A 21,375-nucleotide genomic window follows, 5' to 3' on the forward strand; every position below is an offset into this window, starting at 1 on the left:
CTCCCCGCCGCTCCGGGGCGGGCGGCGAGTCCCGGGCCGTGCCCCGAGGCACCTGCCCTGCTCCTCCCGCGGGAGGGATTTGGGGTCACTGGCTTGTAGCTCGCTTCTGAAAAAAAACTCCTTTCCTCCTTCCCCTGTCGGGCTCTTTATTCAAATGGTGTTTTTACCGGATGTTTTAAGAAGATCGTTAATCTGTAGTTCTCGGTTTATTTATACGTATATATGCATATGGATATCGAGGATGAAGTGACATAAATCTTCCCTGGAAAAACCTGGCACTCTATTTTGCTGAGGTTCCAGCCTGTGAAAAACATAGCTGGTGGACGCTACCTGTCTTTTGCAGTTGAATATTTTGCATTAACCTAATACTAAAATGTGCTATTTTCCACCAGATTAGTACTTACAGTTTGATTCCCCAGAACATCTTGACTTGAAGATTCCTCCCCCAACTAATAAACACTTTGGATAGATAATGAAATTTAGTCTAACACATGGTTGCTGCTTAAAAAAAAAAAAGTCCTGAAATAAAATTGTCCTACTGCTTTTTCATGTATATAACTGTCCATTAAATGGCCACTTGAAAGCCTCTCCAGATTACCACTGTACTCGGCGCAGAGAATGTTTTTCAACTATGAAATGTGCATACTCTTTTTGGATTGGATCCTACTTTTCTTAATTGTGTTGAGAAGTCCCATTAGTTTAGCTGGAGCTGTTTAAAGTGAGTAAGAACAACAGAATCTGCCCCTGTATGTTTTGCAAGTTCCTTCAACTCTAAATGGGTTTGGCACTTACGCCATGTATGTATCCAGTTAAATTTGCCTTAAGCAGCAAGAGAGGAAAATCAGCTTTTTGACTTTGAAGTGGGGTTTAAAAACCAGAACAGTGATCACAATTTTGGGCCATTTCCCAACCTTAGCTGAAAAGACCACCTCAAACTAGAGGACATGTTTTGGCTGGTTTCACTGACGGTAACATGTCTGTGGTGGTGCTGCCTGAATTTGGAGTTTGCATAGAAGTGATCTGAGAAATGAAGGGAAAGTGGAATCTGGCTCAAAACTTTACTGTGCCCAAACTCTCACCACAAAGAGTGGAGTGGTAATCTGGAAAGGCTTTTAAGTGGCTGCTTAATGTCAGGTTGCCTCTTTAGTTAAGGTTTCACTATGTTTAAAATAAATTATAGTGGTAGAACTGACCAAACAAGATATTTTAATGAACCAAATGAAAGTCTGACAGCATCTGATATGAAGAAGATCAGTTCTACCTGGTGTGAAACTTATAAAAGTAATGGTATTAAGCTGTTACTCTTTTGTACCTTCAATTGGCCTGGACTCTTTTGTGTAAGCATGCACAAGAATGTGATTTCCGGCTTTGAAACTCTAGAACTCCATTGATAATTGGTAGAAGGTCTTTTACCTTTTCAAGGTCGGAGTCTCTGTGCATGGGGTACTTTTTACATCACATTTTTCAAAACGCTCCTTGAAATGAAAGTACTTTCTGTCTGTTGCATGCTCTGGCTGGTCTGGGAATGTCTGGTTTACTCCATCTGTCAGGACCATTCCATAAAATCCCTGTCCCAACTCTATTCTTATGTGCCCAGTAGGCTCCAAGGGAATGGAATTTGCAAACTTAGTACGTATGGTAGATATTTTACTAAAATACATTCTTTGCTAAAAGGGCCTCACAACTGGGACAGAAGAGCAGACTTTCAATTGACCTTTTCCTTCCCACATTGCTGTTATCTCACTGTGTAGTGTATGGAGAGGTGGGATAGTATGAAAAAGCACAGAATTACTGTTTCTCATGGAAGAAGATGAAATCCTAAGCTAGTATAAAATAACAGCTTAACTTATTTTCATGTATAGGCTTGAGCCATATCAGTAATCCTTTTTCCAATTCCTCAAGAGTGTTAAAGATTGGGTAAGAGAAGGTGTTGACCTGCATAAATATTTCAGTTGTAAAAGCAAAAGAAATAAGATATAAACTACTGTGCTCTTATTTTATAGTTTTCAGTGGCATGTTGAAAGGTATCAATGTAAGCTTAATTATGGGTCAGTCTCAGTCTAACTTGAGATTCCTTTGTGATGAAGATGAGAGTAGAAAAACATTGTACTTTTGAAAGCATCTTACGAAGTCTTTTAACCCTAGAGATACGTCATCTTCATTTTGCAAATATAGAAACTGAATTAAAGGTGTTGCGTACTTGTCCTTATCGGGTGAAAGGGTATGGTAGGGGCTTAAGGAGAATTCAGAAATGCCTGGTAAATAACACCAAGTCTAAACAAATCATACCTGAGCACATAAACCAGACCTAACAGTTAAAATTATGATCCCAGATTTGTACTCATAATTTTCCTCTAATTGTAGGTACTCTAATACTTCTGGATGTGAATATTGTTACGATGTGAACATCACATGGGTTTTACAGTTGTAGATGTCCAGAATTAGCACACCTTGAACAGCTAGGTGTGTGTCTACTCTTTAAATCTGATTTGATATGTAGAAAGTAAATTTGATCTATTTAATTAGAGAGCCAGGAGCTAACTAGTGTGCATAGACAAAATGCATCTTTTTTACTGCTGCTTTCTTCTCCTACAGAATAAAACCCAAGTGGTATTGCTGTCTATTTCTAGACTAAGTACTTTTTACCTTGTCACTAATAGTCTTACTGTTAACTTATTGCACTGGAGGTGTGAATCTTCTAATTCAATTTGCATGATAATAGGATCGGTTTATAAGAGTTTACTAGTCCCAAACCTTTAAATTTTGTCTTATGATGCTATTCTCGATGAGGATTTTTCAAACCTTTTCATAGAGCAGATTATTTTAATAGAAACCTGTCTCTTTCCCGGGAAGACTTGTAATATCTCTGTAGCAACTACAACACTTCTTTATGTGAAGAAGGAAAGCTATGAGGATTCCTTACCTTCTTCTAACGCGACTTTGTAAATAATCAAATGCCAGTTCTTTGCACGTGTGGGTGTTAGTGATGGCTCATAACATGTGACTCTTGTATGCACCTACTGCTAGAAAATATTGTGATAACACAAAGTACCCTGTACTTTATGGATGAAGGATTAAGGAGTCAGGAGCTATATTGGGAGTTTTTTCTTTCCTTGTCCACTTTTCCAGTTGCTCAGGCTGAGAGCTAACCTGTCCGTGGAGGGATTTGCCTCCAGGTGAAAACACACACAAAATGTTCTGGGATTCCCTGTCCCAGTTGCCTGGGATAAGTGGCCTTCTGTGCCAATCCAGCTCTTTCCTCTTGTGCAGACGTTACTTTTTGAGGGAAATCTGTATGTGAGAAAGAAAAATGGAAAACTTCCTCTTAGGGTAAACCCTATGGTGGCACAAAGTGACTCAGAAAAGCAAGAGATTATAAAGGAAACTCAAAGTCTCTCTTACGAGCACTGTAGTGCAGCAACTGAGGTAGAAAACCAGGTAACTGTATAGTGAGGTATGAACTGAGAGAGAGATGGTGTGAGAGCTTGCAATTTTATGATCTCCTTACACAGATTTTCACATACAGGGATTTTTATATTTAAAAGAATAATGTACAGCAATACTTTTCTCTATATTTGTATCTTCTGTTTTTCATACTTATTTCAAACACTCTCAATAAATCCTTTGAGTATGTGTAAGCCCCAAATTCACTTCAGCATCCCACACATAGTCTGTGATGTTTTCAAGGAAAGAAATTAATCACTGTATGTTTTAAACTGCTTAGGAGCCTTCCCTTTTTTCATTGCCTAAAGTAAGTCTCCAAAAATACTTCCAAAGGGTAGATCTGTAGTTCCTTTGAAGTCAATGGCAGTTTACTCCAATTGAGGATCCATGCCAAGAGTGCATTTTAAACATACCTGGTCCATTTGCATCCACTTTAAAATTCATTTGGACTGTTCTGGCAGGCACAGTTTGTGAATGAGAATTGGGTCTGGTGTTAGGCATATAATATGCTCTATGCCATGATTGGTTTAGGCTAAATTAAGCTCATGCCTCAAGCAAATTTTCCCCCAAGCGCTTGGTTTGTATTGGTTTTAGCCTGTGGTTGCAGAATGGGTAAGATAGTTTCCAGTTGGATCTATGAACTAATCTAGGGTGTGTGGGTTGTTGTGGTGGCTTTTTTTTGTGTTGTTGGGTGTTTTGGGTTTGTTTTTTTTTCCCCAAAACTAGTCTTCAGATGGATCAGGAAGCTCCTGCAGATTTGATAATTGTTAGGTGCAGCCCAAGGATGGAGTTAGCAGGGACCTTACAGTAACAGAACGTGATCGCAGTTTGGCATTAGGAAATCCTGAAAGATAATTGTTTCAGAATTGAAATTGTATCAGTTTAGCACTCTTCACAAAAAATAAGGAGTCCACTCAAATTGTGTCTTTTATCTGTCTAGGTTTAAAAACAACTGGAATAAATCTGCAAGTGAAATATATCCTACTTTTGCTTGCAGTATAAGGTGATAATTCAGAATGGTGTTGGTGATGATACATAGGCAGATACCCTATGATGTGTGTATTGGTAAGTAGGAAGAAAATTCCAAGGAGATTGCTCAGATCACTGCAGTTTGGCTATTGAACTGAACTAAAATCTTTATTTAAGGATTATGGACAAGTGGGAAACCAAAGCACACTCCTACCCAGAAAGTCCATTCACCAGCAGCTGAATTTTAACGTGAGACTGCAGTGAGGTTTTGCAGTTGCTGTTATTTTTGTCTGTTCTTCCCTTATTTGCCTCCTATGTTCTATTGCACTCCCTTATTGCATTGTGCTTTAAATTGCTGTAAACTCATTGTGGCAGGAAGCATGTCTTCCTGTGTTTGTACAGAATTATGCACAATGTCTGCCTTTTTGTCCTTTATTTAATGAACTGTAAGAAGAATGCATGGGCATGTTGGAATCTAAATAATTACATTTACTAAATAAACACGAGAGGTCTAGTTATTGATACACACTGCTGCTTTGCTTATTTCAAATGTGGCAATTATAGCTAGAGGTTTCACAATCTACTTAAAGGAATTTTACTTCTTTTCCATCTGTTGCAGTCACGATGTACCATTATGGTAAAAAAATCCTTGTTTGTTAAGGAGTCATCTGTAAAATTGGAGTTTTCTTACTGTTGTTTTTTTTTTTTCTAATAAACCCTGTTCATTAAGTTGTTGTTATAGACTTACTGAAATGTATACACAGCTGTTACATTGTTTGACTGCAAGATTAGATTAATAAATTCTGGTTTGGGTTAGTTACATTTACTTAAGTTGATATAAGACTTTCATGTAATTTCTGAAGAGGTGCAGAAGCTGTTCAGCGTGTATGCGCTAACATTCTCAAATGTGCACGATTACTGGAATTGTATATAGAGCCGATGTGAAGAACCAGTTGTTCAAGTGATTGTAGCTGGGGGAACAATAAATGATTGTGCATATAACAAGCTGCACAAATGTTCACGTAGATACCTGGGGTTTTTAACTGCTTACAGTGTTACTGCTCCAACAGTCAGATGAGCAACAGGCTCAAAGTACCTTTCTGAAGTCCAACTCTAGGCACTTGAATTCAGGAGTGTGAGCAGTATTATCTTAAAAATGCCATAACAGTCTGTAAACTATAGGTATCTTTCATGTGTGTATTTACTGAACTGCTTGCATTTTTGCTTCTGTTTGTGTTCAGAAGTGCCTTGCCCTTTATAACGCTGAAGAATTAGGCGCCTAACTTGTGCTGAAACCTGAATTTTCAGCTAGATGATTGCGGTAAACTTGCTGAGAGCCAGCCAGATTGTGTGGATCATACTTCTGGAAAAAGTCTTTTTCCACATAAAAGAGGTGCCACCCTGTTAAACCTGGTTGTTAAGCTGTCACCAGGCTTGTTTTTCAAGGAACTGAGATGTCAAAAAATATATCTGACCTGTGCAATGCAGAAGGTTGCAGAGACCCCACAAAGCAGTACTGTATGAGCTGTCTCTAGATTGGAAGCATCACAGCCTTCCTCAAGTGATGGTATGTGTGAAATTGTCTCCTAGCCTGAAGTTAGTGGTACTTTAATGTTACTGAAGACCTGAGGTATCAATTCTGAAGTGGTTTGTTTCTTGAAGGTGGATCTTGCAGGGTAAGGGCATACCATCAATATTTGTTATTTAGTGGGCAGTGTTTACAAATGTCTTTGTAGCATAAAGCCATAATTAAACAGGAATGTTTTGATTTTTCAGTGAAAGTTTTTAACCCTTATCATGAGTGGTTTGAAGGAAAACGTGGCCCTAGGTAGGAGATTTGAATTCATGTGTGTTTAAAATCTGTTAGGAAACTTGCCTGCAACTGTCTCTGCCGTGGGAAGGATGTATTGTAAGACAGTGTATGTGCCTGGATTATTGTCATGCATCTTAGTGTAGATGATGTGGAGCTTCTATATCAATTCTTTGGCATTTTTCATTGAACCAATTGTTTGATTTATACAGTTAAAGGTATGCTGTAGGTCATCTTCTTGTTGCAGTTTTGTGCTTTCAGAGCTTATCTGGGTGTGGTCGAGTATGAATTTCTCAGCTGGTATCTGACAATCTGGTTTGTGGAATCAGTTTTGCAAGAACGATGTTGTGGCAATCATGCACCCCTAGTGCTTCATAGCTGTGTGCTTCTCAACCACGGAGATAACGTTGCTTGCCCTTTACAGGCAGGAAAGCTGAAGCATGGAGGTCCCTGAACAACTCAATGGCAGAATCTCAGTGTCAGTGTAGTAGCCACTGAATCTTACCACATATAAGCTGTGTACATTTATTAGCCAAAGAAAGCATGATGCTTCTCACTATTTTCATTCCGTAGGACAGAATCCAAGTTTTCTGTCTCAAGGAAGACTGACTAATAATGTTCAGTGAACACTGAGCTCAGTGAAATGAGAGTCATGATACAAATCCTGTCTGTGAGGAATATCACTGTGGCTGTGGGAAGTCCCTCTGATGACTTGAAAAATATTCCTATTTGTCTAAATCTGTTCCTACACCAGATTGCTTTGTTTTGCCATAGCAGTTTCTTTTTTAGCAACCAGTTGTGTTTTTACTGATGAATAAGCCAACCACCTTGCTTTACATAAGTTTTTCAAATGTTTCTCTGAAGTTTAAAAAAAAAAAAAAGTTGAGAAATGACAACAGCCAAACATCCCTTCCATACCATATTCTAACGCAATGACCTAACTGAATTTAGTACATATCTTTTTAAGAAGCGAAAACATTTAAAGAGGTAAACACTGAAATTCTAACTCTTAAGTAGTAATTTGGGGAGGAGGAGAAGGTAAGGTTCTCATGTACCTGAAAATGTAATTGCAGTGTTTCCTCACTGTAGTGGTGTATTGCTGCATCCACCCTTCTCTTTGTAAAAGATGAGTCGCTTCAAGTTGGACATTGTTCTAGCCAGCAATTACATCTGAAAGAGGCAAAAGTGGTAATTCATCTGAACCACATAGGTCAACCATAAAGCAGATTAACCTAATGGCTTTGTTGCTGCTGTGTTGGAAAGTAAGCTGTTGGTCTTTCTAGAAGAATTTTATCTGAAGTATCTTAGAATGAGATCCAGAATAGAAGCTCTGAAATCAATATTAAGACACTTACAAACCACAACTATTATAATTTGATTTGATACTTCTTTTAAACTGCCTCAGAAATGGAAAAGGATGTTGCAGTTAGGGAATAATATGACAAACAAATTGGCCTCCTCCCATAACTTTTACCAGAAGTGGCTGATTTATCTGTAAATGATGTAGGTCATGCATTCTCTTTATGTTATTGGGACATACAGACTTTCTGTGCATTTGCTGTAAATATAAGAACAATAATTTCAGAGAAAAAAGAGAGCATGTTGATTTAGTTGATACTCCTAAGCATGATTAATACGATTCCTGCATATCATTAATAAATTATACATAGTCTTTATTGACTTCTATAGGATGTTGAATTCAATTGCATTCTAGCATGTGGTCTCTTTTCTGTAAAGTGAAGTTCACAACGGTCACATCGTAAATAACTGGCCAAATATGTTGGGCAAAATACAGCAGACTTTCTTGTGTTGGACGTGAAGTATAATGCACCAGTGATCCTCTTTTATGGTTTGGGGTTTGTTTTGGTGTGTTTTTTTTTTCCTTTGACTGTGCTTCAGAAGATGATATACTTGGTGTATATCACAGTTCAGTTTTACTGTCTCCAAACAGTACTGCAGTATGCTTTTGGGTCAGCTTATCATTCTTGCTCAATACTGATTGTACTGTGTCACGCACAAATGAGTCTTTCTGAGCAGTTTCTAACAGAAGTTTAACTTCTGTGGACCTTGCAGCTTAGCCTGTTTTTCAGTTGCATGGTTAAAAATTAGGTTGATGCTTCTGTCCATTTTTTTTCATGATCACATAGTAACCTATACCCAGTCGTTTCCTATTTGATGTATGTGTACAGCCTTTCTCTGTTAGTATTCCTTGATTTTGTTCATGTTCCCTTCTGTTAGAAATGCATCTCTGCTCTGTGTGGTTTGCTTTTTTCAAGCATATATTCATCTTTTTAACATCAAAAATATTTTGTTAAAATAGTGGGAGTTCGTTTTAATGATACTGGTAATTACAGCTTCATGATTAGTTCTGGTACTGCATGAAGTATGAGGAGGGGAAGTAGATTCAATATACTTGTGTTCTAAAATATTTTGGAAGGCAAATGACTTGACAAAGAAACACTAGGAAATAAAGTGCAGAAGGTTTTTTAGAGAGTAGGTATCAGTTTAAAGAGTCTCTGCAAGCCAGCTTTTTAAGGGTTTGTATTCCTTATTTGTTTACTCTTCTGGTGATACTAGAGTTGAGAATGTTTTGTTGCAGCAGCACAGTAAGACACCAGTGTTCCTGTTAGCAAAGATCATGTAAATTTGTTACGAGCTAAGGTACACTAAGCTGGAACTGCTCTGACTGCAATCATGGAACTGTTCGAGAAGCTGTATGTTTGAGTGAAGAGAGGTTTTTTTAAAATATATATTTTATTACTCTGAAGATGGTAGTTCCTTTCTCCCTAACGATTTAATTCTGAAAGAGTTGAGTGCTGTTTGCTGCTTGGTTTCTATTCGGGTTACATAGGGTAACTCCCTTCCTTTCTCTCCTATTGTGGTTAACGGTACGTGCTGCTTTGGTACAGTTAGAAAGTTTCTGTGCAGTTTTGTTACTGTTCTGCCATGTGGAAACGCATCTGGCCATATCACTTAGTAAAATCTTCTTTTAAAATATTTTACAGCACAAAAATTACTTTTCTGCTGAAATGTTTTTCAATTAAATTATATATATGTGTTCCTGTATCTCTCTCTTTGCTTTTTTGATAAGTATGCATATACTCTGTAAATGGAATTGGCTTCTTCAGATCAAAGTAACGTGCTAAAATTCCAATTTAACATAGAAAATGGAGCACAGATATTTTTTTGAGAAACAATGGGGAAAATACTGTAGTATTTTTTTAAAATCAGTTTAATACTCTTGCTGTGAAATATGAAACATTGAAAAGCTGTGAATTCTACAATAGCTAAGTTCTTCCTGATAATCCTGTGCCCTCCTATAGTCTAGAATAAATGGTGTGTATTTGAGCAACGCCCACATTAGTGGGTCTACTCTTATTACTACTACTCTCCTTAAAAAAAGAAAGAGAACATTGATGTACAACTTGATTATCAAAAAATGCGTTTAAGAGCTTTGTTCTATGTATTTTGTTACTAAGCTTTAACGTCTTCCATTCTTCACCATGCTTGAGAGATAATTCTCAATTTTTTCTTAGTCTGTCTTTGATGTTTCAGTTTTGTTTGTAATTTTCAGAATACCTAGATATTTGCTTTGTCTCTGCAGAGATATTCTGATGCACAGCCAAAATGCAAACTATTTGTCTTGCAAAAGACTTTCTGCATTTGCTAGTGTTTCATATAAAAGTTCTTCTATATCAAGTTTGTTATTGGTTTGGATATTCTTGTAGATGGATTTCTTTCTAGGCATGAAAAGCAGTGTGACAGATCTGTGCAGAAGTGACCTAATCTTATGCTGTTAATGCTACATTTAATTTTATTCTGACATAGTATTGTGTTTTACATGACTCATATTTTTCTTCTAGGCAAACAGAGTGGGCGTAGTAAGAAATGGAGAGAGATGCTGAAGTTGCCACCAGTTAGTCATTGTGAAGGTATTAGATGCTCAATCGGTAGGTGTCCTGTAGAATGGCCTGTCTGATTTTTTTGAGAAGAAAGGGTAAGAGTTTGGTGGTGCTAACTGAAATGTTTCTGTCTTGCTTCTGACTGCTAATTAGCAAAAAAAGCTATTAGACTTTTAATGTGATGGAGAATTTATGAGAAGATAAAAGCTGTATCACAGCTCCTTGTTTGTTAAAGGAGACTGTTCCTAAAGGGTAAATTTACAAAGCTGTGAATTAGAAGAAGGAATCATGTTGTAATTTGAATGATGTGGTAATATATTTCACTTTTTTTCTTAATGTCTTCTAATAATTTTTCAACCTTTTCTGATACTAACTTTTATTTCTTCTTCCCAGTCTTGTTTTCTTTGGGATTTGCTGTTTCACAGTATTGTTGCTTTCCACCCCCCCACCCTAAATGAAACTTAATCATATCATTCAATGTGTTTTTAATAAATTTGATGGTCTGTAAGAGACAAATGTGGCTGGAAGTGAGTGTTCCAGTGTTCTTTGTGATCATTGTGTGGTTTTGATGTCTTTGCTAATTATGTTAATGTAGAGTCTTCACATTTTTGTGATGTTTTTCTGACCTATTCTGAAATGGGAGTAAGGACCATGCTATGACAGAGATAAAAAGAAGTAAAGGTATTTACTTATTATTTCTTTCTCAGAAAGAGACTATAACCAGCTTTGTGACAAACAGCCAATAGGAAGACTTCTCTTCAGACAATTCTGTGATTCCAGACCAGATTTGAAACGATGCATTGAATTTCTGGATGCAGTGGTAAGCAGTGAGAAATGGAGATGGATATCAATAGGCAATAGCTTATACATTTTTATTTGTAAAAAATCTGATTTTTGTATTGGTTTTGGCTGGTGGAATAATTTTCTTCATTGTAGCTCATGCTGTGCTATGTTTTGGGTTTTTGACCAAAACAGTGTTGATTACAAGGATGTTTTAGTTATTGCTGAAGAGTGATTACACAGCATCAAGGCCTTCTATGTTTCTCACGCTGCCCCACCAGTGAGCAGGCTAAGGGTGCACAAGAAGTTGGGAGGGGACACTGCCAGGACAGCTGACCCCAACTGAGCAGAGAATATCCCATGCCATGTGACACCATGCTCAGGAATAAAAGCTGGGGGAAAGAAGGAGGAAGGGAGGGAAGTTAGAATTATGGCATTTATGCATGAAGGAGCCCTGCTTTCCTGGAAATGGCTAAACTTCTGCTTACCGATAGGAAGAAGCAAATTAATTCCTTATTTTGCTTTGCTTGTGTGTGCAGCTTTGCTTTATCTGGTAAACTGCCTTTATCTCAACCCACAATTTTTCTCACTTCTACCCTTCTGATTATCACTAGGGGGAGAGTGAACGAGTGGCTGTGTGGGGCTCAGCTGCCTACCAGGGTTAACACACAACAATTTTATAAAATACTAATTTTCTCTAAATACATCTGTGCACTAACGCTGCATAGATGAAAATATAGCGAGATTTACTCTTTGCCAACTCTAAAGCTGTAACTTTTGATGAATGTCAAAAAACTCTGGCTCTGTTACTTAAAGGAAGATATTTAAGATTTACTATGAAATTTCTGACATCTCAGTGGGGTCAGGGCTACAAAAATGAGCATGATGGAAATGAGAGAAATAGACATGCTACTTGACTACTTGAGCCTGAAAAGATGTGTGTACAATGAATATTGTGATACTCATACTTGAAAATGTTGTAAACATAGACTTGAAAATGTGGCAACTTGCATGGAAGCCCTAGGCTAGGCAGAATGTGCTAATTTAAAAAAAACAACAAAGGTGGAAATTTAGGGAACCATCTATGGAACAAGAGAAAACAAATTTTAGAGACCAAGGGAAAGGGAAGTGTTTTGTCTTGATACATTTGTATCTTGGTATCTAACACTAAAGAATGAGGGGAGGAAGGAAGTGTGCCCACAGCCATGTTTTGTAAAAAATCCTCAGACAAAACCCTCTCTGGGAGGGGGAAAGTAACGAGAAGAGTAGGCAGGCACACGACAGTCCTTAAGAGGAGAGTATAATAGCTCAGAGCTTTTTATTCTTTGACCCTCATAGTTAATTCAAGAAAGATACAGTCTTAAACTGAGATTGCTGCCAAAGGACAGTTTTCCTTATCCCACCTGCTTTTGTTCTTATATTCAGTGAACAAATGACCAAAGAAGGTGGTCAAATTATGCTGCTGCTTACATGCATCCCAAAATACAGTCTCAGAATGCAAGATGGCTCTGAGAGGTGCAGGGTGTAAGGAAGTACATGGGATTATGGCTGTGCTCCTCACTTCACCGTATCTTTCTTCCCCCTACAGGAATATAAACCGAGGCACTTGATCAGCTAAAAAGGAACTTTAGTGTCAAATAAGAAGAATTGCTTTATATTTATCAATGAATCTTTGTGCAATTAGGCTTACTTCCTGGGTGTGTTTCATCATACTTTTGTGACTCTTAGGAGCTCTTCTAGCACTAAATTCCAGAGACCAACTTGACAGTTGGAGACATAGAATGGGTTGAATGGAAATCCAGAACAGTGGGGATAAATATCCTGAAGCGAATGTAAACCAGAGCCTTTAATGAGCATCACACAATGGGGAGACCACTGGCAACTGTGGATCTACCCTTAATGGTTACAATTTCTGTACACATTTTTAATCCTTAAAAGCTTAGATAAGGAGAAGCAGAGTCTTAGGCAGCAGAAAGGAGATAAAAATCTTAGGCATGACCATAAGGCAGGTGTGTCCTCTACAGATGTAATTTTTCAGGTAAAATTCTCTCTAAGAAGTAACTGTGTTTTACAATAACTGAAAATTTTGAATTGTTTTGAAATATACAACCTATAAAGTTATGTGAATTGCAACAGTTTTGTGAATTAACAAAGACTGTCATAGTTGAGATGTAAGGGATAATTTCACAATTCTCTCTTTTCTTTTTTTTTTTTAAAATTTTAACTTCCAGAAGTATGCTTGGGAATCACTGAAGTCTCTTAAAAGCTAAGATAATCTCTAATTGGTGACTCTCATGATCTGAAAGCTAGCATGCTGTCTTGACCAAGAGAGTCAGATAATCTCTTGCAGATAATTCCTGAGTTATCCTGATTCTCTTTTCTGGGCTGGACTTCAGGAAGCTTGTTCAAGCTTTTTTTGTGGGGTGAGGTGGTGTTGAGGGGTTTTTTTTTGGTTTTGTAAAGCAGTAATGTGAAGCAAAAGGCTAAGGTTGTGGGATTTTTACCTGGTGTTTTGCCAGTTTTTAAAGTTTTTTAATTTTAAATACATTTTGGACTTAATCTTTCTGAAAATAAACATTCTGGCATAAAATGCCACCATCTTAAGAGCCTTGCATCTTAATTAAAAGAGTTTTCTGACTCTCTTATATGAAGTGATGTGATTTCATCAGCATGATATTTCAGGAGGTCAAAATGGCAAAATCAAGGTAGTACAGTGCTATGTTGTCTACCTGTTCTGAGTACTAAGACTGGCACACTTTAACTCTTGAGAAGGTGTGACCTTAAAGTCCAGAGTCAGCTTGGCTTTATAGAAAGAAAAGTTGTGAAATAATTGAATAAAAGTGGCAGAAATTAAAGTGAGGAATTAGTTATCCAATCATCTAGTGACTCATTTCACTAGCTGGGGACGAGGTTACTCAAGTATGAAAAAGAATTGGTGACAGCTCAAACTTCCCTCTTAAGCTCTGTGAGTAACAGAAATTAGTTGTCAAGACTGTCTCTTAAACTTCCTTTTAAATTACAGTATCTGCTTAAAACAGTATGCCTAACTGTTTGTATTAAATTAGTGACTACTTTGGCATAACTGAAAATGTTAAAGGTGGTAAATGCACTGCTGTGGTTGATTAAATTTTCTGACCTGCTCAGGCTGTTTGGTAGTTGCAGAAGAATTCCTTACCATTAGACTGATTGTTGTGGAATTAAAGTAGGAAAAACAATGGCTTGCAATTGTTTATGGATTTGAGTACTGTGCTGAAATGGTTCATACCATCAAGTCTCAGCAGAAGATGATGTTGATGACTTAGTAGTGAGTCAGTGTGAGTTAGATTGCAGAATTGGAGTTCAATGATTCTGTTATTTCCAATATTGTACATGTGTGTTTGGTTCTTGAACTGTCATTTTTGAGTGTTCTAGTTTTCTTTATGAAGGTACACAATTTCTCTTCTGATTAGGTCAATCAATTGAAACTTCCTATGAGGTTCTTAATGATTGTTGTCCCAATATGCCAAACTGTTTTGTATGATACAGTCCTCCATTCTGGAGGTCTGCCATATATTCTTTGTTCCTAGGTGCATGCATTTGCATTCTGAGATATGAAATAAGCTTTGATTGAGTTGGCCGAGCTTACGAAGCTAATGCAGGTTGCTGTTTGAGATTGCTCTTTTCTAATTCATCTTTCTCCAGATTCTGTGTTATCTTTAAGTGTAGTAACTTCTGATGCTTGCTTCTAGATTATTCCTTAAAATTATTATTAGTAAGTAGTCCTTGGAGTTTTTCAATACCAGTATCTGTTTGGTGGTTTGGGGGTTTTTTGTTCCAAAAGTAGCTGCCTCTGGAGCTCTGTTAAGCTGCCAGTTGTTTATCTGCAAAACGCACTGTATTGCACAATGGTCTTTTTCTACATCACAGTACCATGTATTACTAAGTCAAAAACTTCACAAAATTTTGTATCTACTCAGTTTTATTTTCTCAAAGAATGAAGTAGGGTTTAGTTTAGGTCTCACTTATTTCCAGTTAACATGACCGTGTAGAAAGTAGTAGTTTTATCCTGGTTTTACCCAAGACTGTAGTATAGAAAAATACATGAAGGGAAGAAAAATAATACAGTAAAGAAAAAGCTGATTAGTGTACTCTTATTTAATTATTCCCCACCTGGATCATTCTGTCCTCCAATACTATGTAAATACTATTTCATTGTAATGATCTAATTTAACCTCTAGGATGCAGTTTCTGTAATTGCATTTAGACTAATTGTTAGGTTTTGTATGTTTTCCAAAAGTTAGATTCCATGTGTGTGTTTTTCTTAAGACTGTTCTTCCTACGTGTTTCACCATGTAGCCTAAAAATCTTTAAATAGATTTTAAACGATGAGAGCCTTCAGTTCCTTTCATATTATGATCATTGTGTTATTCATGATAAAATTTACCTAGCATCATGTAAAAGGCCGTAGTGCCAAAAAGCTCTGAGCATAATTTAATTTTCAATTCCATTCCCCTAGGCAGAATATGAGGTATCTTCAGATGAAAAGCGTATAGACTGTGGCCTGAAAGTTTTAGAGACGTACTTCACTAATGGGGTAAATATATTATATTGCAAAATATTGTCTGAAGTGTTTTGGTGTCAGGTAAATAGAGAATTAAGTGGTTGCATTGTTTTTAGTAAATTGACTTTCAAACTCAGTCCCATTTTTGTCTTTCTGATATCTATACTGCCTTCTAAAATTGCGAAACTCTTATCAACTCGAGCAGAAACCTTGACTGATCTCTGCTTTTAAGACCACTACCATTATGATTTATTCTCCTATGTTTTCTAATTAAAATACTGGTCTCAAATAAATTTTTCAACAAGCTCATCTAGCATCTAAAGAAAACTTATTAACAAATTAACTCAGAGTTCTGAAGACACGAGAATAAAGGATTCTTGAAATTCTCAGGCTTCTTTCACACTCCTGTGTGGCCTTGGTTGGTTTGCTGTAAATTTTCAGAATTGCTGCAGGTTTTCACAACATGAAATGCTGTTTTGTTTTGTCCTGGATCATTCTGTTTCTCTGTATTTTGCATGGAGATCATTAATAGCTGATCTTTTGCATATATTAGATCTCATGGATTGATTTTTAAGTCTGTTAAGAGTCTTCTATCTTCCAGTAGAAGCTTTTCTGTGGATATATAATTAGACGTTTGCTTTTTATGAATAGATGCTCTTTCTGCTTCTCTTGCTTCAGTCATCTTGAGAAGGCTTTACTCCAGTTGAAGGTCTCGCAGATACCTTAAAAGCATATAGACTCCAAGTTTGCCACATATCTTCTGAAAATTTCTTTGGGACTGCCATCAGTCTCACACAGTTTTTGCAAAAAAACCCCAGATTTCTTTGGGCTGGTTTGAAATAGTTTCTAAATTGTGTGTACGTGTCTTTCCCCTTCCTTCCATCCTGCCCAATCAAATAGATAACTTGATTTTGTGGTGGTAGACTTATTGAAAGAAAAAGCAATTTGATTTATTGCCAGTTTTGTTTCCCCAGATAGTGAAACAGTAAATAACTGTAATAGCTTTCAATGCATTTTTCTGTAATAGGGAACAAACAAAAATTTTGCCTGAATATGACTTTCTTGCTTTTCTCTTTAGCCAAACCATTCTTTTCCTTTTCCTGTACTAGCAGATTTCATTTCACTTTGAATACAGAACTTGTTCTATTGATTTACAAAATTGCTTTCATTGTTCCCCCCACCCCCTTTTTTTTTCTAAATTATGTAAAGTCTGCAGCACACTTGCCAGAAATACCTCAGGAAACAGTAAATGAATGTAAAGCAAGACTGGAAAAGAACCCTTCTAAGGACCTTTTTATTGACTGTACTAGGTAAGTTAAAAATGCATAGTGCTAAGTTTGAGTATCACAAGATAAATTAGTGTGTTTCTGAAATAAATGAACAGTGAAGTTATTACACCCAGGAGTATTTGGTCTCTGAAAGAAGTGTAGGTAAGAAATTTGGAACAGATTTATTAAAAGACTAGGTTTCCTTCAGAGGTGATGTAGATGTTTGACTTTTGCAGAGCTTTTTCTTTAATGCTATTCTTGCATAAAGTCACACTATTATCTGCTAGCAAGTACTCTTTAAGTTAGAATAGTATTCCTCTTTATTATATTCTTACCTTTTAAATGACTTCTCTTCCATGATGAAGATACTTAGAAAAATATGAAGTTACAAACTGGAGCTTGACAGGTTTCTGAAAAATGTTACAGTTTATGGTTCTTGAAAATGGATTGAATTGAGGCCAACAGTTATATTCTGTTGTGATGGTTGATTAGAGGGTTGATTGCGATAGTTAACACAAACAAATACAACTTGGTTTTGTTCTGAAGTCATGAAGTGATATTTCACACAGCAGCAGCAGGGAGGGCTTTTCTTGGAGGGACGGTACATGTTTACCAGCGTTGCATGTCTTTCTGAAGCCTTCATGTTTCTAATATTACTGGTTCTTCAAGGCATGCTTGATCATGTCTGAAGGATTACAACACGTTTTGTCACTGCTTGGGTCATCTCCCTGGCAACAAATTAAGCATACTTTATAACAACTTGAGATTATAAGATCAAAAGGGATGTGTGAGAACACCTAGTAAAACATGTCTCAAATGGACGATCTGTCCAATAAATATCTGAATACAGTTTGAATGCCTTGTTTTCCTTCCCCCCACCCCCCTTGGTGTATTTAATTTAAGGGGAATGACAAGGTACACAGTGTTCAGGTTTGGATATGGCATTTAGTATTTCAATTTCATATCGTAGAATAAGATTTTACTTACCAGTCTCCAAACGATAGATACTTTTCTGTAAATATCTTTCAGAGGTCATATTTGTGGGGTCATACATGCATTGCATAGCTACTGAGATACTGACATTTAGGCGGGCTTGAAGACACTTAATGAGAATGCAGAGGTCAAACTTTCTAGTGACTATAAGTAACAGTAGTTTGGCATTCACTAGTATTTTGACAGGACCAGTTTTCTGTGACAGGCACTCACTTTGTAAGACATCTAGGTTAAAACCATTGTAGAGCACAATCACAATGTTTTTCTGCCTACAGCTTCATTGATATGTTTAAGTGTATTTTAACAGATTGATAGTAGCTCCTGCTTCATCCGTTTTTTCAGTGTAAAATTTATTTTATTATCCTTTTGATAGAATTGTCCATGAATACCTAAGCAGAAGACCTTTTGAAGCTTACCAAGAAAGTGTGTATTTTTCCCGTTTTTTACAGTGGAAATGGCTGGAAAAGTGAGTTTATTAATAAAGTTTGCATTGTAATTTTACTTTGCTTTGTGTGCAGTTCTGCTTATTATGCTAGAAATATTATAGAGTCCTAATGAATGACACTGCCTAAGAAATTATGATCTGAAAGACAAGATGTAGAGGATGATGTTGATGGGACAGGGAGAGAGCCAATACTCCAACGGAAGTATCTGCCTAGGAGTCTTTAAGTGGTAAATTTGTATTGGGTAAATGCGAATTTATTATCATATGGATATATGTTTGGCTGTCAAGTATGCAGTGGGAAACCAATCTTTCTTGGAAATGCTATCATCCTTTAGTTTCAAACTTGGTCTAATTAGTGGTTAATAAGCAGATTAATCTAGTTTTATAACCCACCGGGTGATTGGGTAACTAATCAGTTTTTCAGCGTGGTACAGACACAGATCTGGTAATTAAGAAACATCAAGATCTGTATATATCAGAATCTAGTTTGGGCTTTTAAATCAATACTAAATGAGTGTCCAAACTTTTTCAGAAGGCTGAAATTGGTACAAATTGATTCTAATTCGGCACTGCTGGGTATCATGATGACATATTCAAACATTAAGGTGCTTGGTCATTAATTTTATGGTAAATTCCAATTATCCGGTGTCTTTGACTGAATTAGTAGCAAAAGCCAGGAAGAGAACTAGGGAAGTTACTCAAACAATTAAACCAAATTCTCTACCAAGTGAATCTCCATTTGTTGTCCCAAGAACAAGCCTGCATCAACAAATAATAAAACCCAGCTCACCACCATGAAATAGCCCTGATCTGATACATGCTTAGGGGTGTTTTAGCATAGAATGGCTGACACCTTTACTGCCGACAGTTATCTGTTCCTCTTCCACTACATCAGTACTTTAATTCGGCTCTTGAACTGCTGTTGCATACCACAGCTCTGTCTTTTTTGAAAAAGCCAAACAGTAAAGCAAAATCAGAAATGGTTTACCTTCTAAATGCTGTATTGTAAGCATGATCTCATTGAAATGCAGCCTACATGTCAGCATACTGCAGCTAAGGGAGACAGCTTGACCGTATGAGAACAGATAAGGCTCTAACCATAAACAGCGCAGGGCCTAATTGATCAGCTTTTCTTCCTGCTATTGTGAATGTCTGATGACCACATGAGGGAGCCAATGTTTCTAATCAGAGCACCCCTTTCATTTGAAATTCAGCTTATTATAATACTGTCTTCATGAGGTCAAGGCAACTTTTGTTCAATAAATTGTCATAGAACAGGAAGGATAAAATGAAGACAGACCTCCGGGTGGGGAGGGGATTACTAACTCTTGTAATTCCTGTTGCAGTAATTGTTTCTTTCTGTTTATCAGGCAACCAGTAACCAAACACACATTTAGGCATTACCGAGTACTAGGCAAAGGTGGATTTGGAGAGGTGAGTACAGAAGTATCTTTCTGTGAGGCAATCCTTAAGAAAAAAAAAAAGTTAATACAGAGGAGAGGCAGTTTTTTAACTCTTAGACTCTGACAATCTACATTTGACACATCACCTGGCAAACTGTCGTCAATCCAAACTGTTTTCTTTTAATATATTAGTTTCAATATTGTATGTCATGCACAAAGTTGGAGAAAACTTCCACTGACTAACAACAGTTGCTTCTGTTTAGAAATTTCATTTGGCAATGAGAATGTAGTTTCTACTTAATATTTATGTAGAATATTCATGAACCTGATAGGAAAAGCTATAGAGTTTATTAATTCTGTTTATAATTCATTGGGGTTTTCCCCCCTGCATGCTTTAACCAGAGCCATATATTGAAGGGGAAGGAGCGTTGCTAAATTACCATTATCTTTCTCCTGCTTGATTATGGCATGGATGTTTGTCCTCTGTCCAGCTTGCCTAGACATAATGTTACCACAGTCAGGTGTTTCACCAACACAAGATCCACAGTTTTACTGAACTATTCGACCCTAACAAAAATCAATTGCTCCTGTATAATCACTTTTCCTACTTCTGTTACAGCTTTTGCGACCCTTCAAAGTTGTTTAATGTGTGAAAGCTCTGTATTGATGGTTACAGACCTTCACTTTCTGAGAGCATTCAGGAATGTGAAAAAAGAAAATCAAATTTTATCATCTTTACAAAATTTCCTAAAAATCCTGTAGCATCTCTGACACACGCTCCTTCTTTTTTAGGTGTGTGCCTGTCAAGTACGGGCAACAGGAAAAATGTATGCTTGTAAAAAGCTAGAAAAAAAGAGAATAAAGAAGAGAAAAGGAGAATCAATGGCTCTGAACGAAAAGAGAATTCTAGAAAAAGTGAATAGTAGGTTTGTAGTAAGTATCTACTTCTGATCTTATTCTCCGAAGTTTGTCTTGCTTTGTTTCCTTCATTTCAGCCTCTTCCAGGATCTTGTGAGCACAAGACATTTTTTAATTGATTTAGAGGATGCATGACTGCTGAGATAAATGATTGAGATAATAATTTTGTGTGTGACTGTGAGTAGTTCTGTGTGGAGGCTTTTTTATCCAATATTGAATTGGCTTTAGTCTGCCTGCTTTATTTCTCACTTACAACCAAAACATTAGGTTATGTTTCAGCATGCTGATGGCACTGAATCTTTGTCCTCTGTTTAAAGGTAAATAGATTATTCTGTAGTACTCAGACTGGAATGATCACTTAAATTCTATGTCTGCTGCAGCCTGTGTTTGCCTATGTTTAATAAAGAGGATATTCCATATACTTTATTCCATCCTATGTTTTTCTGTCTCTGTTTCTCTTCTCTGTCTCTTCTTCCAGTGCATTGCTCTCTGTTTTCTTCTCTTACCCCCTTCTTCCCTCCTATATACCTATTTTCTTATAATTAATGCTGATTTCTAATTTCATTTTTGGAGGTCATTCATAAATGCACTTACAAAGGGGTGACTTCATGAGAGTTTGCCATTTAGTTGCCATTAGAAGTTGCATATCCTACACTTCTGTGACTTTTAATAGTAGAGTTTTTATATCCTTAGGTATTTTCAGAGCACTCATTACTCTATAGCTTATACATTTCAAGATAAACATGAAATTTGACTAGTATATCAATTCAGGTTAGTTATATTGCTTTGCTGTCTATTAAGGCTTAAAGAGGTGTCTTAGATGTGAAACAATTAACGTAACTTTTTAACAGAAGTTCCACAGAATGAAAGTCTTAATACTTTAACCTGATACTATCACGTAAA

General features: G+C 36.8%; 1 protein-coding gene across 2 annotated transcripts in view; it reads left to right on the plus strand.

The window, feature by feature from the left end:
- Nucleotides 1–5,934: 5,934 nt before the first annotated feature.
- Nucleotides 5,935–21,375, plus strand: part of GRK4 (G protein-coupled receptor kinase 4) — a 33,842-nt gene continuing 18,401 nt past the window's right edge. For both annotated transcript variants that reach the window (XM_009643205.2, XM_035898659.1), the window contains exons 1-8: nt 5,935–5,980; nt 10,087–10,173; nt 10,833–10,945; nt 15,401–15,478; nt 16,655–16,755; nt 18,080–18,172; nt 19,522–19,585; nt 20,347–20,487. In XM_009643205.2, the coding sequence (XP_009641500.1) occupies nt 10,122–10,173; nt 10,833–10,945; nt 15,401–15,478; nt 16,655–16,755; nt 18,080–18,172; nt 19,522–19,585; nt 20,347–20,487 (642 nt within the window). In that variant the 5' untranslated portion in view covers nt 5,935–5,980; nt 10,087–10,121. The remainder of the gene's footprint in view (nt 5,981–10,086; nt 10,174–10,832; nt 10,946–15,400; nt 15,479–16,654; nt 16,756–18,079; nt 18,173–19,521; nt 19,586–20,346; nt 20,488–21,375) is intronic.

This window comes from Egretta garzetta, unplaced genomic scaffold (genome assembly GCF_000687185.1).
Source record: "Egretta garzetta isolate BGI_Z169 unplaced genomic scaffold, ASM68718v1 scaffold107, whole genome shotgun sequence".
NCBI classification, from domain to species: domain Eukaryota; kingdom Metazoa; phylum Chordata; class Aves; order Pelecaniformes; family Ardeidae; genus Egretta; species Egretta garzetta.